The following is a 17,726-nucleotide window of genomic DNA, read 5'->3' on the forward strand; positions in this document are numbered from 1 at the left end:
CGACAAATCAGGGAGAAAAGTTATACTCTCTTTCTTTTAAGTATGAAAGTGTTAAGGGAATAAATCCTACATCGATTAAATACTAAAATATTGGCCAACTTAAATAGATCTTGGGCCACTCCTCTTAACAAGGTTGACCTTATTAAGATGGACCCCAAGTCTTAACATGGTATCAGAGCCCATTAAGCTCCAACGAGCGATTCGATCCGATTAAGTCTCTAAAAATGAGCACACGGATTTCAAGATTGGTCTGCTCAAAAGAGCCACCATCTTGCGGGGGCATGTTAAGGGAATATAATCCCACATCGGTAAAATACCGAAATAATGACCAATATATAAAGGATTGGGACACTCCTCTTAACAAGGTTGACCTTATTAAGATGGACCCCAAGTCTTGACAGAAAGCACATGGCTGATCAGGTTTGCATTTGAATATTTTTAACAGAAAATATTATTTACATAGAAATTGAAAAAGATATAGTGGTGGGGTCTTTAATCTGTTGTTAGGTCGTCCTACACTCAGATGCATGAATTAGAAAAAGAAGTCATAACTCTCAAAACTTTAAACAGAAGAAGCATCTTCTGTATGATATGCAGAAAGGATGCTTGATTTTTTTTATTTTTTTTTATCTTTCGTTCATGGTGCAGCCTATAATAATATTAGAGAAGTACAAACAATTAATCAAAGTAGGAAAAAAGGTGCAAAATTATGAACAAAAGCTTACAGAACGAGGTGTGGAGCTTCCTAAAATTTGGGGAAATGAAGACCATCGACTAACATTATGGAAGACATAATAAAATTAGAAGCATGGTCTCCCAACTTTACCCTACACGTCATTTACCATAAATATAAGGTCAAGATGCAAATAGGATAAAATCGCCTGAAATCTACAAAAACTATCAATTTTTCAGGCTAAAAACAGTACTAACTTTATATTGGAGTATTTTTAGACCATAACCAAGTGGCTCTTTAGTGAACTTTAAAATTAAGTTCCAAAAGACTCTTTATTTTAACTTTTTAAAATGAAGAGCGAATTTTATTATACATTAGGAGAATCAAACTTATCACAACACACATGCTACTGGAGATGGTAAGGCAAGTCATGGCTCCATACAAGACTCATATACTGCATGTCATCAGCTCATATCTGGCTAGTTACTAGAAGCTTCTAATTCTTTTTGTTTTGGTTGTTATTCTGAGTTGTATATTTTTCTCCTTTTCTGTTGTGCTGCTAAAGGATAGGAAACCTGTATATATACGCAGCATTCTTTTGTACAAAATCAATTCAATTTCAATGGCATACGCACAAAGCATAGCAATTTCTCTCATTTTTTTGATTGCAATTTCTTCTTTCTTCCTTTCTTACAAAATTCAGTCTCTATTTGTATTTTATCAAGGTTGTATTTAACAACATTATATGTTTCAATACTTCATTCTTCAACTTATTAATATTAAATAGAATATTTTACCATTGATATCTAAAAATGAGGGAAAACAATAAATGAAATGTTGAGAAAAGTAAATTAAAGAGCAAATTTGTATAAAATATTTTACTCTTTAAGCATTTGTTTGATTCTTATTCTTATAAAATTTCATTCTTTCAAAACTCATTTTCAACCATACATTCTTTAATAAAATAATATTACACGTAAATTCAAAACTTTTCTTTAATTTTTAGCCATTCATTCTCTGTAAAACGTCCTTGCATGCTTATAACCAAATTCCAAGTAGTGATACTTACTTGAAATCACAAAATCGAAGTTGAATTACTTACCTTTGATTCGCTTGCTTTCCACACCATCTTGTACCCGCCTCTTGGTCAAAAATTCAATCACAATGAAAGGAATTTGATAGCCACAATCCAAGAACCTAATTTGAGATGTTATCTTCCAAAAATCAAGCATTCACCCTCATTTCTTTTTACCCCATGAATAAAATCCGAATTTATTTTTATTTATTTATTTATTTATTTTGAAGGATGAATAATGAAAGTTGATGGGAGTTATTGGAGGTGGGGAGGTTAACTTTTAAATTCAATTTTTTTAACTACTCCTTTCAAAACCCATTTCCATGCAAATCGGGTTGGGTCAACCCACATGGGCCACCCGTTTTCTTCCACCATCTCTTACTCACACATGATGAGTTTGACCTGATTCTAATATAATATCAATTATATTAATCTCAACATCTCCAAGTTCATACTGGTAAATGGATCATGCGACCAGCGAGTTAATTTAAGAGCACTCAACACTATACACCTGTTAGGGATATATAGCAGCTCTAGAAAAGGAATTATATTTCTCTCTATACCCCAGACATATTTTGTAACACCATTTTGAGGATTTCTGACCCCTCAATTCATTTTAGAACATACTCAACTTTCTCATTTATATTGTATTCACAATTGTGTTACAAAACCCAAATAATTAACACAATTATCCGACCGGTGAATACAAGTTCAGGTGTTAGTTAAATAGTCTTCGTTTTCTACTTGAATCCCTTCATTTCAAGTCAACTGCTTTACTAGACATGTCCCATCAAACCGAATCAACCATAGTTATTGGCAACATGCTAAAGTAGCAACACTGAAATAAAATACTGAGAAACAGTCAAAAGTCATAAGGGTATATTTAAGTGAGGTCAAATGTGCCTCAGAGACTCACACAATGAAGAAGCAGGGATCAATTCTTTCATTTCTCATTAGTCGCTAAAGCACACGTGGTATGAAACACATGTTACGATATTTTCTCCCTTTCTTAGGGCGTATGTCTAATCTTGCAAATTAAATACATCGTACAAATCATAGTTCAGATATTTCTTGATATCTAACTTGAGTTCTCCTAATATTCATTCCTCCAGGCATTCTCAAATCGAGAACTCGATCTGGCTACTAAATGGGTTTAATGGATAGCAAAATCCATTTCGATTACTTGTTGTAATCTCATCTTGATACCTTATCAAGGCAATTGGATCATGTACATAACATGATCACTATTAAGGCGACATGATCATGTACACAATATGATCACTTTGTCTCTTGTGATGATTTACAATTGGAAATAAACAGAATGCCTCCAAGGGGTGCAAGCATATGAGTTATAAAAAGAAGTGTTTAAATTTAAGTTAAGAATGTTTGAGAGTGTTTGATTCATGTCTCTATTCTATGTCTTCTCTTCCATTTTATATTCTCTTGATGACTTCCTCGTGACAAACCGCTTGGAAACTGTTTGATTGTTTTATAACTACCTACTTTCTTTATGGTGGCTAACTTGTCGTGGAACTGCCGTCTCTAACTGCTGCCATTACTCTTTGTCGTTCAACCGCCTTTAACTGGACTCTTTGAATAGTGGAATGTGATAAGATTACTCAATAACTGCTTTAAAAACTGCTATTCTGGGCTACCATAATATTTTATGTTTGCTAAGATTCTGGCCGATTCGAAGGTTTGGGTGAGAACGGGGTCATCGCTCTGGGCGATCGTAAGGCACTCCATTCGCTCTGATTCTGGGCGTCTTGCAAGTTTGGGCGATGATGTCACTGTGTTCGTGGGCTTCCACTATATTTATCAATAATCCTGTTTGGACCTTTATTCTGGACTCCCCAATTGGGCTTTACTCTTTGGGCTATTTGATTTGGGCTGCACTTTTAGTGTGTCAACAATTATCCCCCAATATGGCAGAATTAATACCAATTATTAACCTTTGCCATATTCATTTTGTATTCTCCAGCAACATTTGAAATTCCCAAAAATTTCAATCATTATTTCCTTCTATAGCCTGAAAAGGTGCAACGTTACAAACCCTTATAAACCCAAAAGACACGCCATTTTATCGCACCACTAAACCTCGTCTCTATATTTCGCTCTTCCTCCTCACTATTTCACTATTCATCTTCTTGCTTCTCTGCTACATTTCTTAGGCAAATCTTAACAAAACTGTACTTTGCACCCAATGGCGACTTCACAAACTCAATCTGATGATTCTTTTAGTTTCGAAGATTTCCAGAAAATCCTTACTAGGCCGTATGTAAATCCAAACTTCCTTGCACTAGCCAATGTTGACCTCAATGAATTCTATCTGGGTCCATCATTCAATAATGCCGAAGCCATTGGACAAGTGGTGGTGGGCCAGCTATTCCCTTGCACTCAAGACCCTCCATTCCTGAACTCTCTACCATTGAGGCCGATTCGCGAAAAAGGTATTCGCACTTGGCCCAAAGCTGATGTTATTTTTTGTAGATGGCATGCATGTCTTGTGAATCATGACCCTACCAAGGCGATTTTTGATCTTGCTAGGATTTCGGATTTATTAGAAATCGCTCTTCAACCCCCAATTTTCGACCAGTGCTTTTTCCGATTGCTTTGAGTTTTTGGTCTTCTGAATGTAATACCTTCGTTTTCCCTCTTGGTCCCATGTCTATTACTTTAAGGGACGTTGGAGCCTTAGTAAATCTTTCGCCTTTGGGCGATACCATCTTTCATGGTAGCTTGATTTCCAGTATTGGCCCGAAATTTGACAAGAAACTTACTGAGTCCTATTCAAGCATGCAAGACTTTTATAATCATTCACGCGCTGAACCTTCCCACACTGAGCATGTGGCCTTTCTTCAAATTTGGCTCTGTAAATATATTCTCTGCGTGGCAAGTATGAAACCTTCTATGAGCTACTTACCCATAGCGCATGAATTGGCGTGTGGTAGGCCCTTGAACTTATATTCCTTCTTTTTAGCTGCCCTTTATAGAGGCATGGCTTCCCTTCAATCTCAACTGAAGAATGGTGCATCTCCCACTGGCAGTGGCTCCCTTTGGTTCACTCAATTGTGGTTGAGAGCATACTTTCCACCACTTGGTGCTCCATCCATTTCCCTTCGTTCTGCTAGCTGCTATAGGCTAGCTATTGACCCATTGAAACCTGTAAATATGTCCAATAGGGACATTTTTTCATTCTTTTATACCTTAAATTCGATTCCTTCCTTCTTTCCTTTTCCTGCTCACTTGACTCCAGATTATGTGCAACCTCCATCCACCCTGGACAGTGTGAGCGCCTCTCTGCTTGTTTGGGTTCAGTTTTTGATTGGGAGGGAATTGTTCCACGATATTTTAACTAGAACCAATGCCAAGGCTGGGGTTGAAATATATGCTCTCCAATTTTTTGCTTGTCAACTTGGTTTTGGCCAAACTTGGCCTGTTTCTCCTTGCTACTCTAAAAATTTGACAGATCGTTTTCACACTATTAATAAAGCAGAAGCACAAGCTGTAGATGCTCGCAACATTCTTTTGACGAGCAAATTTTCATTAGCCCCTTTCAATTCTAGCTGTGTCGTCCATCCTCTTTTTGAACAGCTCTGGCCATCTGTAAAATGCAGATTGTTAGCAACTGATGTTAATCGTGCCTTCCATTTACTGGATCAACCAGACACTTTCTCTACTTCTCCTATTTTGATCACCCCTATGTCCATTAGGAATCCTCCCTCCCTTGCTCGCGCTAAACGTCCTATCCTTCCATCTGCTTCTCCACCTGCGAAGGCTACTGCAGCTAAAGGTACCTTAAGCCGCAAACGGCCAGCTTCAGCATCTCCCATTTTGCAGGATGATAATGATGATGATGATGATGCTCCTCTCATCATTAGGAGAAAGACAATTGAATTTGTTTATTCACAAACATACATTTCTATGTACTAATGGTTTGCCTGAATTCCTCAAAAAAGTTCAACCTCTCCTTCGAAGGCTTTGGTTTTGGCAACTCCTACTTCACCATCTTCTGCTAAAGCTGCTTCGTCCAAATCAGCTAATGAAGGGACTATGCTTAAAGAGAAACCCTTAGTCCTGGAATCTTCATCACAACCAGTAGAATGGCCACCTTCTTCCCTGGGCGCTGACCCTCCAAATGTCGAACCAGAAGGTAATACATATTTTGATGTTTTACCTTTACTTGTGATACTGGTTTCTGATTCGTTGCTTCTTGAATTATGCAGAGGCTCCCATGGGCCTGCCCGTTGTGGCAGAGTCTTCTCGTCCAGATAAGGAGAAGTCCCTACACGTGGTGAAGCCAACTGGTGATATGCCTGAACTTCCCAAGATTGCTGATGAGGTAACCTTTTGCCTCACTTTCATTTTCGCTTCGTTTATTGTAGTGAAAGCCCTCAACGTTGGCATTTTTCTTTGCAGGGTGCTGTTGACATTGTGCGTTCCATCCAGGACTTGTTCACTTTTTGGGGACAAGTTAAGACGTCTCGCCCTACTTCAACTAGTCATCTTTCTGCTTTTTTGGAGGAAAATATGAAGTCTCTTAAGCAGTCGGTACTTGAGTATGTGTCTTTTATGGACATGGATATCGGCCAGGCTAGTGCTACTAAACATAAGGAAAAGTTTGAGCTACTGAGTGCGAAATTGGCACAAACACTTACACTTCCATCGCTCAATGTTTCTGCTGACTTTAAAGCGACATTGAAGGTTGTCCACTCTGAAATCCTCTCCTTGCTAGCTAAGAATGTTGAACTGAAGGCTAGGAGTACTCAATATCTTTATGCTACATCTGAAAGAGAGTCTTTGCTTCTAGAGATTAACAAAGCCGAGGATGAATTGAAAGAAATCTCTTCCGACGTTATGATTGAAGACTCTTTGATGGTAAGCTTGGCTACAGAGATGAAGGAGCTTTAAGCAAAGATGAACGACTTTAGGGCGAGAATGGCTGCTAAAAAGCGTAATACTTCCCAAAGAATTGAACGAACAAAGTCTTTGGTTGAGCAGTATAAAAAGCTGGAGGTTGATGACGATTTTGTAACTGAATTAAATGTCGCTTCTTCTCAACAGAGCGAAGATTGGAAAAGACTTAGGGAAAGAATACGTTCGGCTTGGGGTGAATTGTAATTAAGACATCCAATGCCTTAACTTTCCTTTTGTAATTTCGCACTAATTGCCATTGCTAATTTTGAATATAACAGCAGCTATTGTCATTAATGAATGACTATTTTGTCTACTTGCATATTAATTGACGTTGTCCTTAATCGTCAACCCCCAAGCATTGAATTGCTTTATGCTAAGATTTATGTACATTCTTTCTTGGTATTCCCGTCTCTTTTCCCAAGACTTTGGGCCATTTGATTTCAGTTATTAGCCACAAATGTGGCCGTTCATATTCTGTCTTTTCACCTTCACGCCTCTATAAATACGCGTGTATTTCGCACTTTTCATTTTCATTTCCATTCTTTTCTTCAAAAACTAATTTGCTGCCATCGTTTGACATCTCAACAATTGATCCAAAATTTTCGTCTTCCATGGAAATGGATCATTTGATCCGCTCATTTTGCTATCTGTCTTGATGTCACCTTTGGTATGGGAGATATAGGAAATATTCATTGGCCAGCAAAGGCCTTTCCATCGTCTCCATGTTCTTTATAAGGAGTTCAATGATGGAAGGCGATTTTTGAGGATGCCTTTGAAGCCACTTTGCTTGCTGAGAGTGCTTCTCGGTCTCCTTGCCCGTTATTGCTGCAATGCGATTAGGCAGGTGATTTGAGGGTGCTTTTTTTTCCTTTTTGCTTGTTGAGAGTGCTTCTCGGCCTCTCTGCCTGCCCTTGCAGTAGTGCGATCAAGAAGGCGATCAAGGCCGGTTCACCCTCTTACTTGGCGATCGACCGAGAAATTAGTTTGTTCTCAATTGTAGCTCATAGAGCATTTAGTATTTTGTATCTCACAATTTGTAATGAATATTTGACAACATAGGAATTTATTTGAAAGTATTTCGTTCTTGCCTTATTTATCTACGATCGTTCAATGCAATTATATTGATTACGCTTTTATTTGTTCACTTTCCCATAAGGAAGGAACATACTTTTTTAAATATTTGCTATTAATGAACTTCATGTGCTTGGTGCCATCTAAATCTTCTAAATGATAGGCTCCATTAGGCAACACGCTATTTACTTTATATGGCCCTTCCTAATTGGGTGACCACTTGCCATACTTTGGATCCTTGCTACCCAAAGGGAGTATTGTTTTCCAAACCAATTCGCTCAAGCTAAATGACTTGGCTATAACTTTTTTATTATAAAACTTAGTCATCCTTTGTTTTTGAACTTGCAATCTATCTAAGACTCCAACTCTAATAAGTTTTGAACTAGTGATTCGGTATACTCACCATCTCTTAACTTATGTTGCAAACACACTCTGATTGATTGCACATTGATTTCCATAGGCAAAACGGCCTCCTGTCCATAAGTAAGTTGGAAAGGAGTAACTTTGGTACTTGACCGAGACGACGTCCTATAAGCCCATAAGGCCTTGTTTAGACATTCGTACCAATTTCTGACATTTTCATCTATCATTTTCCTTATGATATTTTTTAGAATCTTATTAGAAGATTCTGCCTGTCCATTGGATTGAGTGTAATATGGTGTGTAGTTCGCTAACTTAACTCCAAACTCGCTCAAGAATTTCTTCACTTGATCTCCATTCAAAGAAGTTCTGTGATCTACCATCAAAGTTTGTGGAATCCCAAATCTATAAATAATATGATCACAGATAAATTCTATGACACTCTTTTGAGTGATCTCCTTTAAAGATATCACTTCTACTCACTTAGTGAAAAAATCAGTTGCAACTATAATAAATGTATGTTGCTTGGACGATGGGGGATAAATCTTTCCTATCAGGTCTATCGCCCAACCCTTGAACGGCCAGGGTTTGATAATGGGTGCCATCTCTCTTGCTGGCGCCCTTTGTATTGGACCATGCTTTTAGCACACTAGACAACTCTTCGCATATTGAACACATGATTCTCCCATCTTGGGTAAAAAATATCCATTCCTAATAATTAACCATCTCATCTTTTGGCCAGCTTGATGAGCTCCATATATCCCTTCATGCACTTCAGCCATGATTGTTCTGGCTTCTTGCAAACTTACACATTTTAGTAATATACCATCAGAGCGTTTCTTAAACAACTCTTCATCTATCAATGTATAGTTTAGCAAACGCAACTTCATTTTTTTACTACCTCCTTCATTAAGTTCTTTAAAGAACTTTTTAATCTCTGCCCTCCAGTCTATTGCATCTCCATCTTGTATGCAATGAATTTCAATCCTTCTCGCCCTTCTTTGGACTATGGGCAATATTACTCCATATTCACAAGTAGATTTCCAATTTAAAGCCTTTGAATACCCTGAGGCCATCTGGGCCAACTCATTTGCTATGTCATTATATATCCTATTAACATATTGAAGCTCTACGTGGTCGAATTCTTCCAACAATTCTTGGGCGATTTCATATTGACTTATAATGGAATCACTTTGGCACTTAAAATCACCGATCAATTGGTGAATTACCAATTGAGAATCGCCTCGAACAATCACATTCTTTATCTCCATATCTATCATTAATTTTAAGCCCACGATTAAGGCTTCGTATTTGGCTTGATTGTTGGTGCACATCCTATCCAAAGTGAATGGGAACTTGTAACAAATCCCTAAAAGATTTATCAATGCTACTCCTACTCCTGCACCTTTAGAGGTTTTTGACCCATCGAAACATAAAACCCAAGGTTTTAATTCGAATGAATCGATTTCTAATTCAATTTCTTCAGGCATGTCAAGGCATGGATGATCGGCCAGAAAGTTAGCTAAAGCCTGATTTTTGATTGCCTTTTGGAGTATGTATTGTATTTCGAATTCTGATAACGCTGAAGTCCAAAGGTCTACCCTTTGGTGTAAAATAAGGCGAGAAAACATAAACTTAACCAAATTTACTCTAGAAATCAAATAAACGGTTACGGGTCGTAAATAAGCCCTTAATTTCGTACATGTGAAATACAATGCAAGACATAATTTTTCAATGGCAGAGTAATTACATTCATATTTTGTTAACCGTCTACTCAAGTAGTAAATCACCCTTTCTTCACCAAATTGATCTTCTTGCACGACCATTCCAGCTATTGACTCTTGTTCAGCCGATATATACAATTTCATTGGCCGTCCTTGGATTGGTGACACCAACACTGGTGGACTTGATAAATATGTCTTTAGACTTTCAAAAGCCTTTTGATGTTCTTCTTTCCATACGAATTCGTCCTGATTTTTCAGCTTTCAAAACAGTGAAAAAGCTTTAGTTCGCCCTGCACAGTTAGAAATAAAGCGCTTTAGAAAGCTTACTTGGCCTAGAAACCTTTGCAATTCTTTTTTATTGCTAGGTGGTTTGGCCTCTAAAATGACCTTCGCTTTATTTTTATCAAGTTCAATCTCCCTTTTGTGGACTAAGAAACCAAGGAAGTTTTCTGCATTAACACCAAATGCACATTTCAAGGGATTCAATTTTAGTTTATATTGCTTCATTCGCTCAAATGAACATCTCAATTGTTCAAAATGTTCATCTTCTTTAATGGATTTGACCACTATATCATCTATATACACCTCAACAAACTTGCCTATCATATCATGAAAAATCAAGTTCATTGCCCTTTGATAAGTCGCTCCTACATTTTTCAGGCCGAAAGGCATAACTATCCATTCAAAACATCCTAGAGATCCAGGGCATCTAAAGGCAGTTTTGTGTATATCTTCCTCAACTATATAAATTTGATTGTATCCTGAATACTCATTCATGAAGGAATACATTACGTGTCCAGCAGTCGAGTCTACTAAAGAATCTACCGTAGGCATTGGATATTTATCTTTGGGTGTTGCTATGTTTAGTTTCCTAAAGTCTATGCACACTCTTAATTTACCATTCTTTTTTAGTACTAGCATGATATTGGACAACCACTCGACATATCTGCCTGTTCTGATAAAGCCTGCTTTTAATAATCGCTCTATTTCTTTCTTTGTCTCAGGAAGTACATTAGGAGCAAAGCGCCTAGGAGGTTGTTTATGAGGTTTAAAATTTGGCTTGGTTGACAATCTATGTTCCACCAAATCTCTATCTAAACCAGGCATAAGTTCATATTCCCAAGCAAAACAATCCTTATATTCCTTTAGTAAAGCGATTAATTTATCACTAACCTCTTGATCGAGCATTTGGCTGACGAATGTTGGGCGATCTTCCCCTTCATTGCCAATATTCACTTTAATTAGAGGGTCTTATGCTTGAGCGTATCCAGGCTTGGTGATCCTCATTACTTCATCGTCCATTTCCCTTATAGGTACTTCTTCTTCTAAACAATCCACCTTGTTGACTTTTTGGCCAATACTTTGTTCCAACTCGAACACTGCCAATTTGTCTCCCAATGTTTTCAATGCTACTTCTTCTTTCGTCTTGTCTTTACATTCTTCATTGAAAGCCATTAATTTGGCTTTGAAGGCCTGAACATCGACCATTTACCTTTGTTGCTTACAATTCATTTAAAACTCCTTGATTACTTTTTTGCCAATTACTGGCTCTCTAGGGCTACTATGTTTGGCCTCATTTAACTGAACATTTCAGTGAGTGCATCTACTAAAAATGGCTCTTCACTCTGTGCGATAATTTGAGTTTCTTTTCCATCTTGGACTACTCTGACAGGTCCGTAATTTCCTTCATACATGAACCTTTTCACTGAGTTTGTTTCTGTGACAAAAGGTCTATAATCTGCCGCACCACTTCTACTTCACCCTTGTCATTCCAGAAAATCAGGCATTGATGGAGCGATGAGGGTATGTAGCGACTTCCGTGTATCCAATCCCTTCCTAATAACACATTGTAACTAGTAGGACCATCTACTACGAAGAAGACTGTGGTCCTAGTAGTTGTCCCCACAGTTATGTCCAATGGCATAACCCCTTTAGTTGAAGTTGCTCCTCCATTAAAACTTGTAAGGATGACTTCTGTTGGAATCATATCACTTTCCATCTTTGCAAATTTCCTCATCATCCTAGATGGAATGGTGTTTATAGCTGCTCCATTGTCGATAAGTACTTTCGCCACAAGTATACCGTTAACTAAAACCTTAACGTACAATGGCCTCAAGTGTTTAGTTAACTTCATGGCTGGTCTCTTAAAAATAACCTTTTCGGCAACATCTATTTCCACTTCGTGCTTGTTCTCTGTTGAATTATCCTTTTGTGATAAGTCAACATGTAGTATGTCGCACTGAGCTTTCGCTTCCTGAATTTCCTTTTTATTGTTTTCTAATGCTTCTTCTTCGGTTACTCAACCTGTGGGAGGAGGCAATATTCTTGGAGGTGACCCATACTTTTCAAAGCGAGGTACTCTCCTTTTTTTCTTGGGTGTCCCATACAACACATAATAATCAAAAGAACGCCCAGATGGTTCTCCCAACAAATTCACTTCACGAACACCTTCTCTATGTAGTTGCTTCAACAGGGTATTGCACGATACTCCTCTCTGTCTTCTTTCTGCTTCCAGATTAATTTCCTCTTCGATGTCCGTCATACCATCATCCTCTTCATCATTGTAGGCCCCTCTAGAAGTTTGGCTTTCTTCACATTCCAGCACACATGTTTCTTCTTCGTTATCCTCCCTTTCTTCTTCTTCTTCTTTCTCTTTGATCTTGAACTCTTGGCTAGTAAATAGTTATTAACCGTGACAGGAGGTAACGTACCGAACTGAATAGTAAGGGGCTGATCTGGATCTTCTTCATTCGTTCTATCTCGCTCAAACTTCGATCTCCCAGAAGAATTCTCTGGCAATTCTTCGATCGACTTATCTGTACCAGTCTTTTCACTGTCTTCGAGAACATTTTGATTGGCTACCTTGAGTAGTTTAGGCACCTTAGGACGTGGCGCTCCCTGTTGTTGCCTCATCATTCATCCATAATTTCGTTGAAAACGCCTTTGTTGGGTTCTAGTTATCTCGTTGAAAGGTATCACCCTTCCTGCATTATACTGGAACGAATGCCATACATTTGGTTGGTGAGGTTGCGGCTTGAATGTTCTCCCATTATTTATTGACCTGAACTGCTTCTCAAAAGGCAATCCCCTATAGAATGATGTACCTCCCCCTCTAATAGGCTGAGTGTTTGGGAAAAAACTAGGGCGATGGTGGTGCTGCCATATCCCTGGTTTCTCTGTATTTGCACTTACTTCTCCTTTACATCTTGCACACATGACGTCTTCATTCTTTTTAAGCTCCTTCCCTTTGACACGTTCAAAGACACTGGGGTGTGGCCGAGGGTCCTCCTCTCCGTCGTCTATAACCAACTTGAATTTTGGCAACTTTTTTTGAAACCAGTCGTCATCATGTTTACCCCAAGTGGCCGTGGAAAAAGGGTTTTCATCTACTGCCATCTTCTTCTTATCCTCAAACGTAATTCGTCCTGATTCAATGGCGTCCTGCAACACATGGCGAAAAATCAAATAGTTGTTAGTCAAATGTGACCATGCATTAAACCACTTACAATATTTTTTACCTTTGATTTGTTCAGGGCTTGACAACTTATGTTTATCGCTCAGCTTTATCTGCTTATCCTTGTATAGTTTATCAAATATAAGGTCAACTTTGGTTACATCAAACGAGAACGTTCTAGCCTTTTTGTTTTCATCTTTTATAGGCTCATCTTTACCCGACGATCTAGGCTTAGCCGTTATAGGACAAGTATATGCATCTCCTTTGATTAATTCGACCAAACACATTTCGGTTTGATCGTAATACTTGTCATCAATGGTATGAACATCAAAATTTGGGTCTCTATAATAAGTCCCCTTGCTAGAATTTTTTATTTGCTCTTCTTCTCTTATTAATCGTTCATACCTAATCACGTTTGCGCTCAATTGGAAAAGATCAGGAAATTCCCTGTCTTGAAATATCTTTTTCAAATCAAAACTTAGACAACTTTGAGCGATTTTGACAAACTCCTTTTCGGGCAAAGGTACAAAACATTTAATTTTTGTTGTCTTAAACCTTTGAAGGAAACCTTCTGCCCATTCGTTTGGCATTTGACGTAGATTCACCAAATCGGCCAAAGTAACTTCAGACTCAGTCTTATAAAACTGAGTATGGAACAATTGCTCCAATTGTTACCATGTTTGAATAGAGTTCGCTGGCAAATTGATGAACCAGGAGAAAGCTACTCCTGTTAATGAACTAGGGAACAACCTCATTTTATGGTAGTCGGTTACTTCACCACTTTGTAGTGTGAATCGCCCTATGTGTTCTAGAGTAGACATCTCTCCTAAACCGGTAAATAATGAGAATTTTGGCACTTTATACCCTCTAGGCCATAAATATGCTTGGTCTACCCAATCAGGATATGACTTTGTGTAAGTCGGCCTAATGACAGGACGAATCCCAAAAGCCATTTGATCCTGTACTATTTCCATAATTTGATTTTTCAACATGACATTGGGGTCATATGGAATTCCTACAGGTTGGTTGATCGGTTGATTTGCCTGAGGCCTGATGTTTGGTCCTTGGTTGGCAACAAAGTTGCCATGATTTGGGCCATTGTTACTATTAGCCTGAATATTTATTCCATCATTAACACGTGGGGTGTTCTGTCCATTATTTAGGACATTGTCTCTTACATTTATGTTACCCCCCAAGTTAGATGTACCATTACCACTATTCCGATTTGGCATTACACCATCCCCTGGTTTGAAGTAGACGAACTAAAAGGTGGTTCTATCCCTTGATTTGGACTTAGGACTGGGGAATTATGTCCTACAATTGTCCTACCTTGAAAGTGACTTGCAATAGGCACAACTGGTTGACAAATTTGGCCTACTAACTTATTCATTATTTCATTTAATGTATTCAGTTGTTTGGCCATGTTGTCATAATGTGCATTCTCATTCTGGGTAAATCTTTCCATATTATGAACATTTCGTAGATTTATCTGTTCAACGACATCTTGTGTGAGTTCTCCAAGCAATGTACGCATGGTTCGAGGACTCAACTCTATCATTGGTTCGTAACGACTGTGACTGCTTTGACTCTGTTCCTCTATTTGTGAAGAGCTTTGCTGCTCCTCATATCGCTCGATCACAGACTGGACTCCTCCCTGACTTGCTGCTTCCTTATCAGATTTGAGAGGCATATTGTTTCACTTTTTATATCCTCAACACCAAACACCAAGGTCCCACTGAGTGTGCCAAATTTTTTCGTGCGAGTAGTAGCTAACAATTAAAAAAGGGGTTAGACGATTGTGTAAGGAACAGATCTCTTGAGACAAAGTCCCAAAAAGGGGTGTTTTATAGGCGATGATTTACAATTGGAAATAAATAGAATGCCTCCAAGGGGCGCAAGCACACGAGTATTAAAAGAAGTGTTTAAATTTAAGCTAAGATATTAAAATTACATATTCTCTGTTTGAGAGTGTTTGATTCAGGTCTCTATTCTATGTCTTCTCTTCCTTTTTATATTCCCTTGATGACTTCCCCATGACAAACTGCTTGGAAACTGCTTGATTGTTTTATAACTACCCACTTTCTTTATGGTGGCTAACTTATCGTGGAACTGCCGTCTCTAACTGCTGCCATTACTCTTTGTCGTTCAACCGCCTTCAACTGGACTCCTTGAATCGTGCAATGTGATAAGATTACTCAATAACTGTTTTAAAAATTTTTATTTTGGACAACCATAATATTTTATATTTGCTAAGATCCTGAGCGATTCGAAGGTTTGGGCGAGAACGGGGTCATCGCTATGGACGACCGTAAGGCACTCCATTCGCTCAGATTCTGGGCATCTTGCAAGCTTGGACGATGATGTCACTGTGTTCGTGGGCTTCCAATGCATTTATCAATAATCCTATTTGGACCTTTATCTTGGACTCCCCAATTGGGCTTCACTCTTTGGGTTATTTGATTTGGGCTGCACTTTTAGTGTGTCAACACATACATATAATTGTGACCTTTGAATGAATTTTTTTTTTATCAATATAGTGATTTCATTGATGGGAATTGTATTTGAGAGATAGCTATGGCGGGATTCTTTTCAAGTTGGAGATTCTGCTGATATTACAATTTATTTGTTATATCATATTAATTACAAGACCGTAACCATTTTACTTGTAAGTCTATATATGTATAAACGTTCTTTTATTTGTTTTATAGGTTTTTATTGCACTATCACAATAGGAAACCCTAGCCTCCTTTATTTACTTCACCAATTTTCGTTCTTGTCCAATTGAATGAACTAAATTTAAATAAGAATTATGTTAATCAGCGTTGATATCGGACCAAAAGTTTAACTCCATTCAAGTATGAAAACACTTCTGGATGCTCGGGTTCGCAATTTAATATTTTTAAGAAAATCAACATTCATAAAAATATTCAACAAGATTATAGTGGCGGGGCCTTTTTCATTTTCATATAGATTTTTGTAGGTAATCGAAGCATTGAGGGCCATAGCGAGATCGCAGCACCCTAAAACTCCATTCAAGTAAAAGAAGGCTTGGATCTGAGAATCTTTTATGATATACGGTTGAGATGTTTCCTTTACAACGCAGCGATGATTTGGTCTTTCAGCCCCCTTCTGTTTTAAAACGAGATCAAATCCTGCAAGATCTGTCTATGAATCATACTTTAACGAAAAATAGTAATCATAGTACTAGCAGATGGGAAAAGGGAGGGCAGAGATCATTAGGTATTCAAGAAATAAGGATGGGAGTACTTCTGATGGATCCAATATTCAGAAACTTATTCACAAAGATCTAGAAAGACAAAGAAGGCAAGAAATGGCTAATCTCTATGCTTCTCTTCGATCAATTGTTCCTGTTGAATATCTAAAGGTGAATTCATTATTAATCATGCTGGACCTCTTAAGGATTTAATTGCTTTATGTCCTAGTAGATCCAATAATAATTATGCAGTCAACTCCAAATTTATCGATAAAAGGACTTAATTTAATTTTACAAATACAGATCTAACATGATATTCGTGGTGTTTTAGGGTAAGAAGACCATATCAGATCATATGCAACGGACTATAAATTACATAACAGATATGCAAAAGAATATCAGAAAATTATGTTTTCAGCGAGACAAACTAAAGAAGTTGTCAAATTCAGGCAACGTTAGCAACAACGGTGAAAGTTCCACTAGTTTTTCGCATAGTTTAGTCACAGTGAACCCCTGCTGGGATGGTGCAGAAATTCTGATCAGTAGCAGCTTAAAAGAGGAAGGTGTTCCCCATCTCAAGAGTTCTTGTGGAATTACTTGAGAGAGGGCTTAATGTTGTTAGCTGTGTTTCTACAAAAGCAAATGAAATGTCACTCCATATAATTCTGTTGGAATTGGTTCAAAAATTAACCGAAAATTGGTTAAGTGTAAAATTGGGAAAATCAAAAGGTGTGACTTCGTGTCAACTTCAATTGAATATTCGGACTTGATCCGATGGTCAAATTATAAAAGTAAATCGACCAACTTATTCTTCTTGTCGAGTAGATCATCGTGGTATATTTGAAATCTCGAAACCAATTCCGAATGAATGAGAAATTGCGGTCCAAAGTTGGAAGAATGAAGTGTTGCAACTTTTCGAAAGGATGCAGGTTTGAAATGAAGTGTTGCAACTTTTCATGAAAAATGCTGGATTTGGGGTGTGTCCCTTCACCCACAACACTTCATCTTCTATATATAGGACCCCTTGAATGTGTATTTGTCATTCCAATTCATTCCATAATTCCATATTATTCATTTTATGTTAAGTTACATAAAACACTTTGTAGAAGTGATTATCTTTTATATCAAAATCATTGTTATGGTAGAGAGGGAATTCCGTTCGAGTTCATTGATCGAAGCCATTTGGAGTGCTCCTATGGCTTTACGTGGTCGTTGTATCTTGAGAGATGATTGTCGAA

The 17,726-nt window shown here is 37.9% G+C and overlaps 1 protein-coding gene across 1 annotated transcript; it reads left to right on the forward strand.

Annotated features, from left to right (window-relative positions):
* The first annotated feature begins 16,485 nt into the window (after positions 1 to 16,485).
* Positions 16,486 to 17,089, forward strand: LOC111403784 (transcription factor bHLH118-like). The gene is made up of 2 exons (XM_023032410.1): positions 16,486 to 16,659; positions 16,820 to 17,089. The coding sequence occupies exons 1-2, from the start codon at positions 16,486 to 16,488 to the stop codon at positions 17,087 to 17,089; spliced, it is 444 nt and encodes a 147-aa protein (XP_022888178.1).
* The last annotated feature ends 637 nt before the right edge of the window (positions 17,090 to 17,726 follow it).

This window comes from Olea europaea, chromosome 1 (assembly GCF_002742605.1).
Source record: "Olea europaea var. sylvestris chromosome 1, O_europaea_v1, whole genome shotgun sequence".
In the NCBI taxonomy this organism is placed as follows: Eukaryota; Viridiplantae; Streptophyta; class Magnoliopsida; order Lamiales; family Oleaceae; genus Olea; species Olea europaea.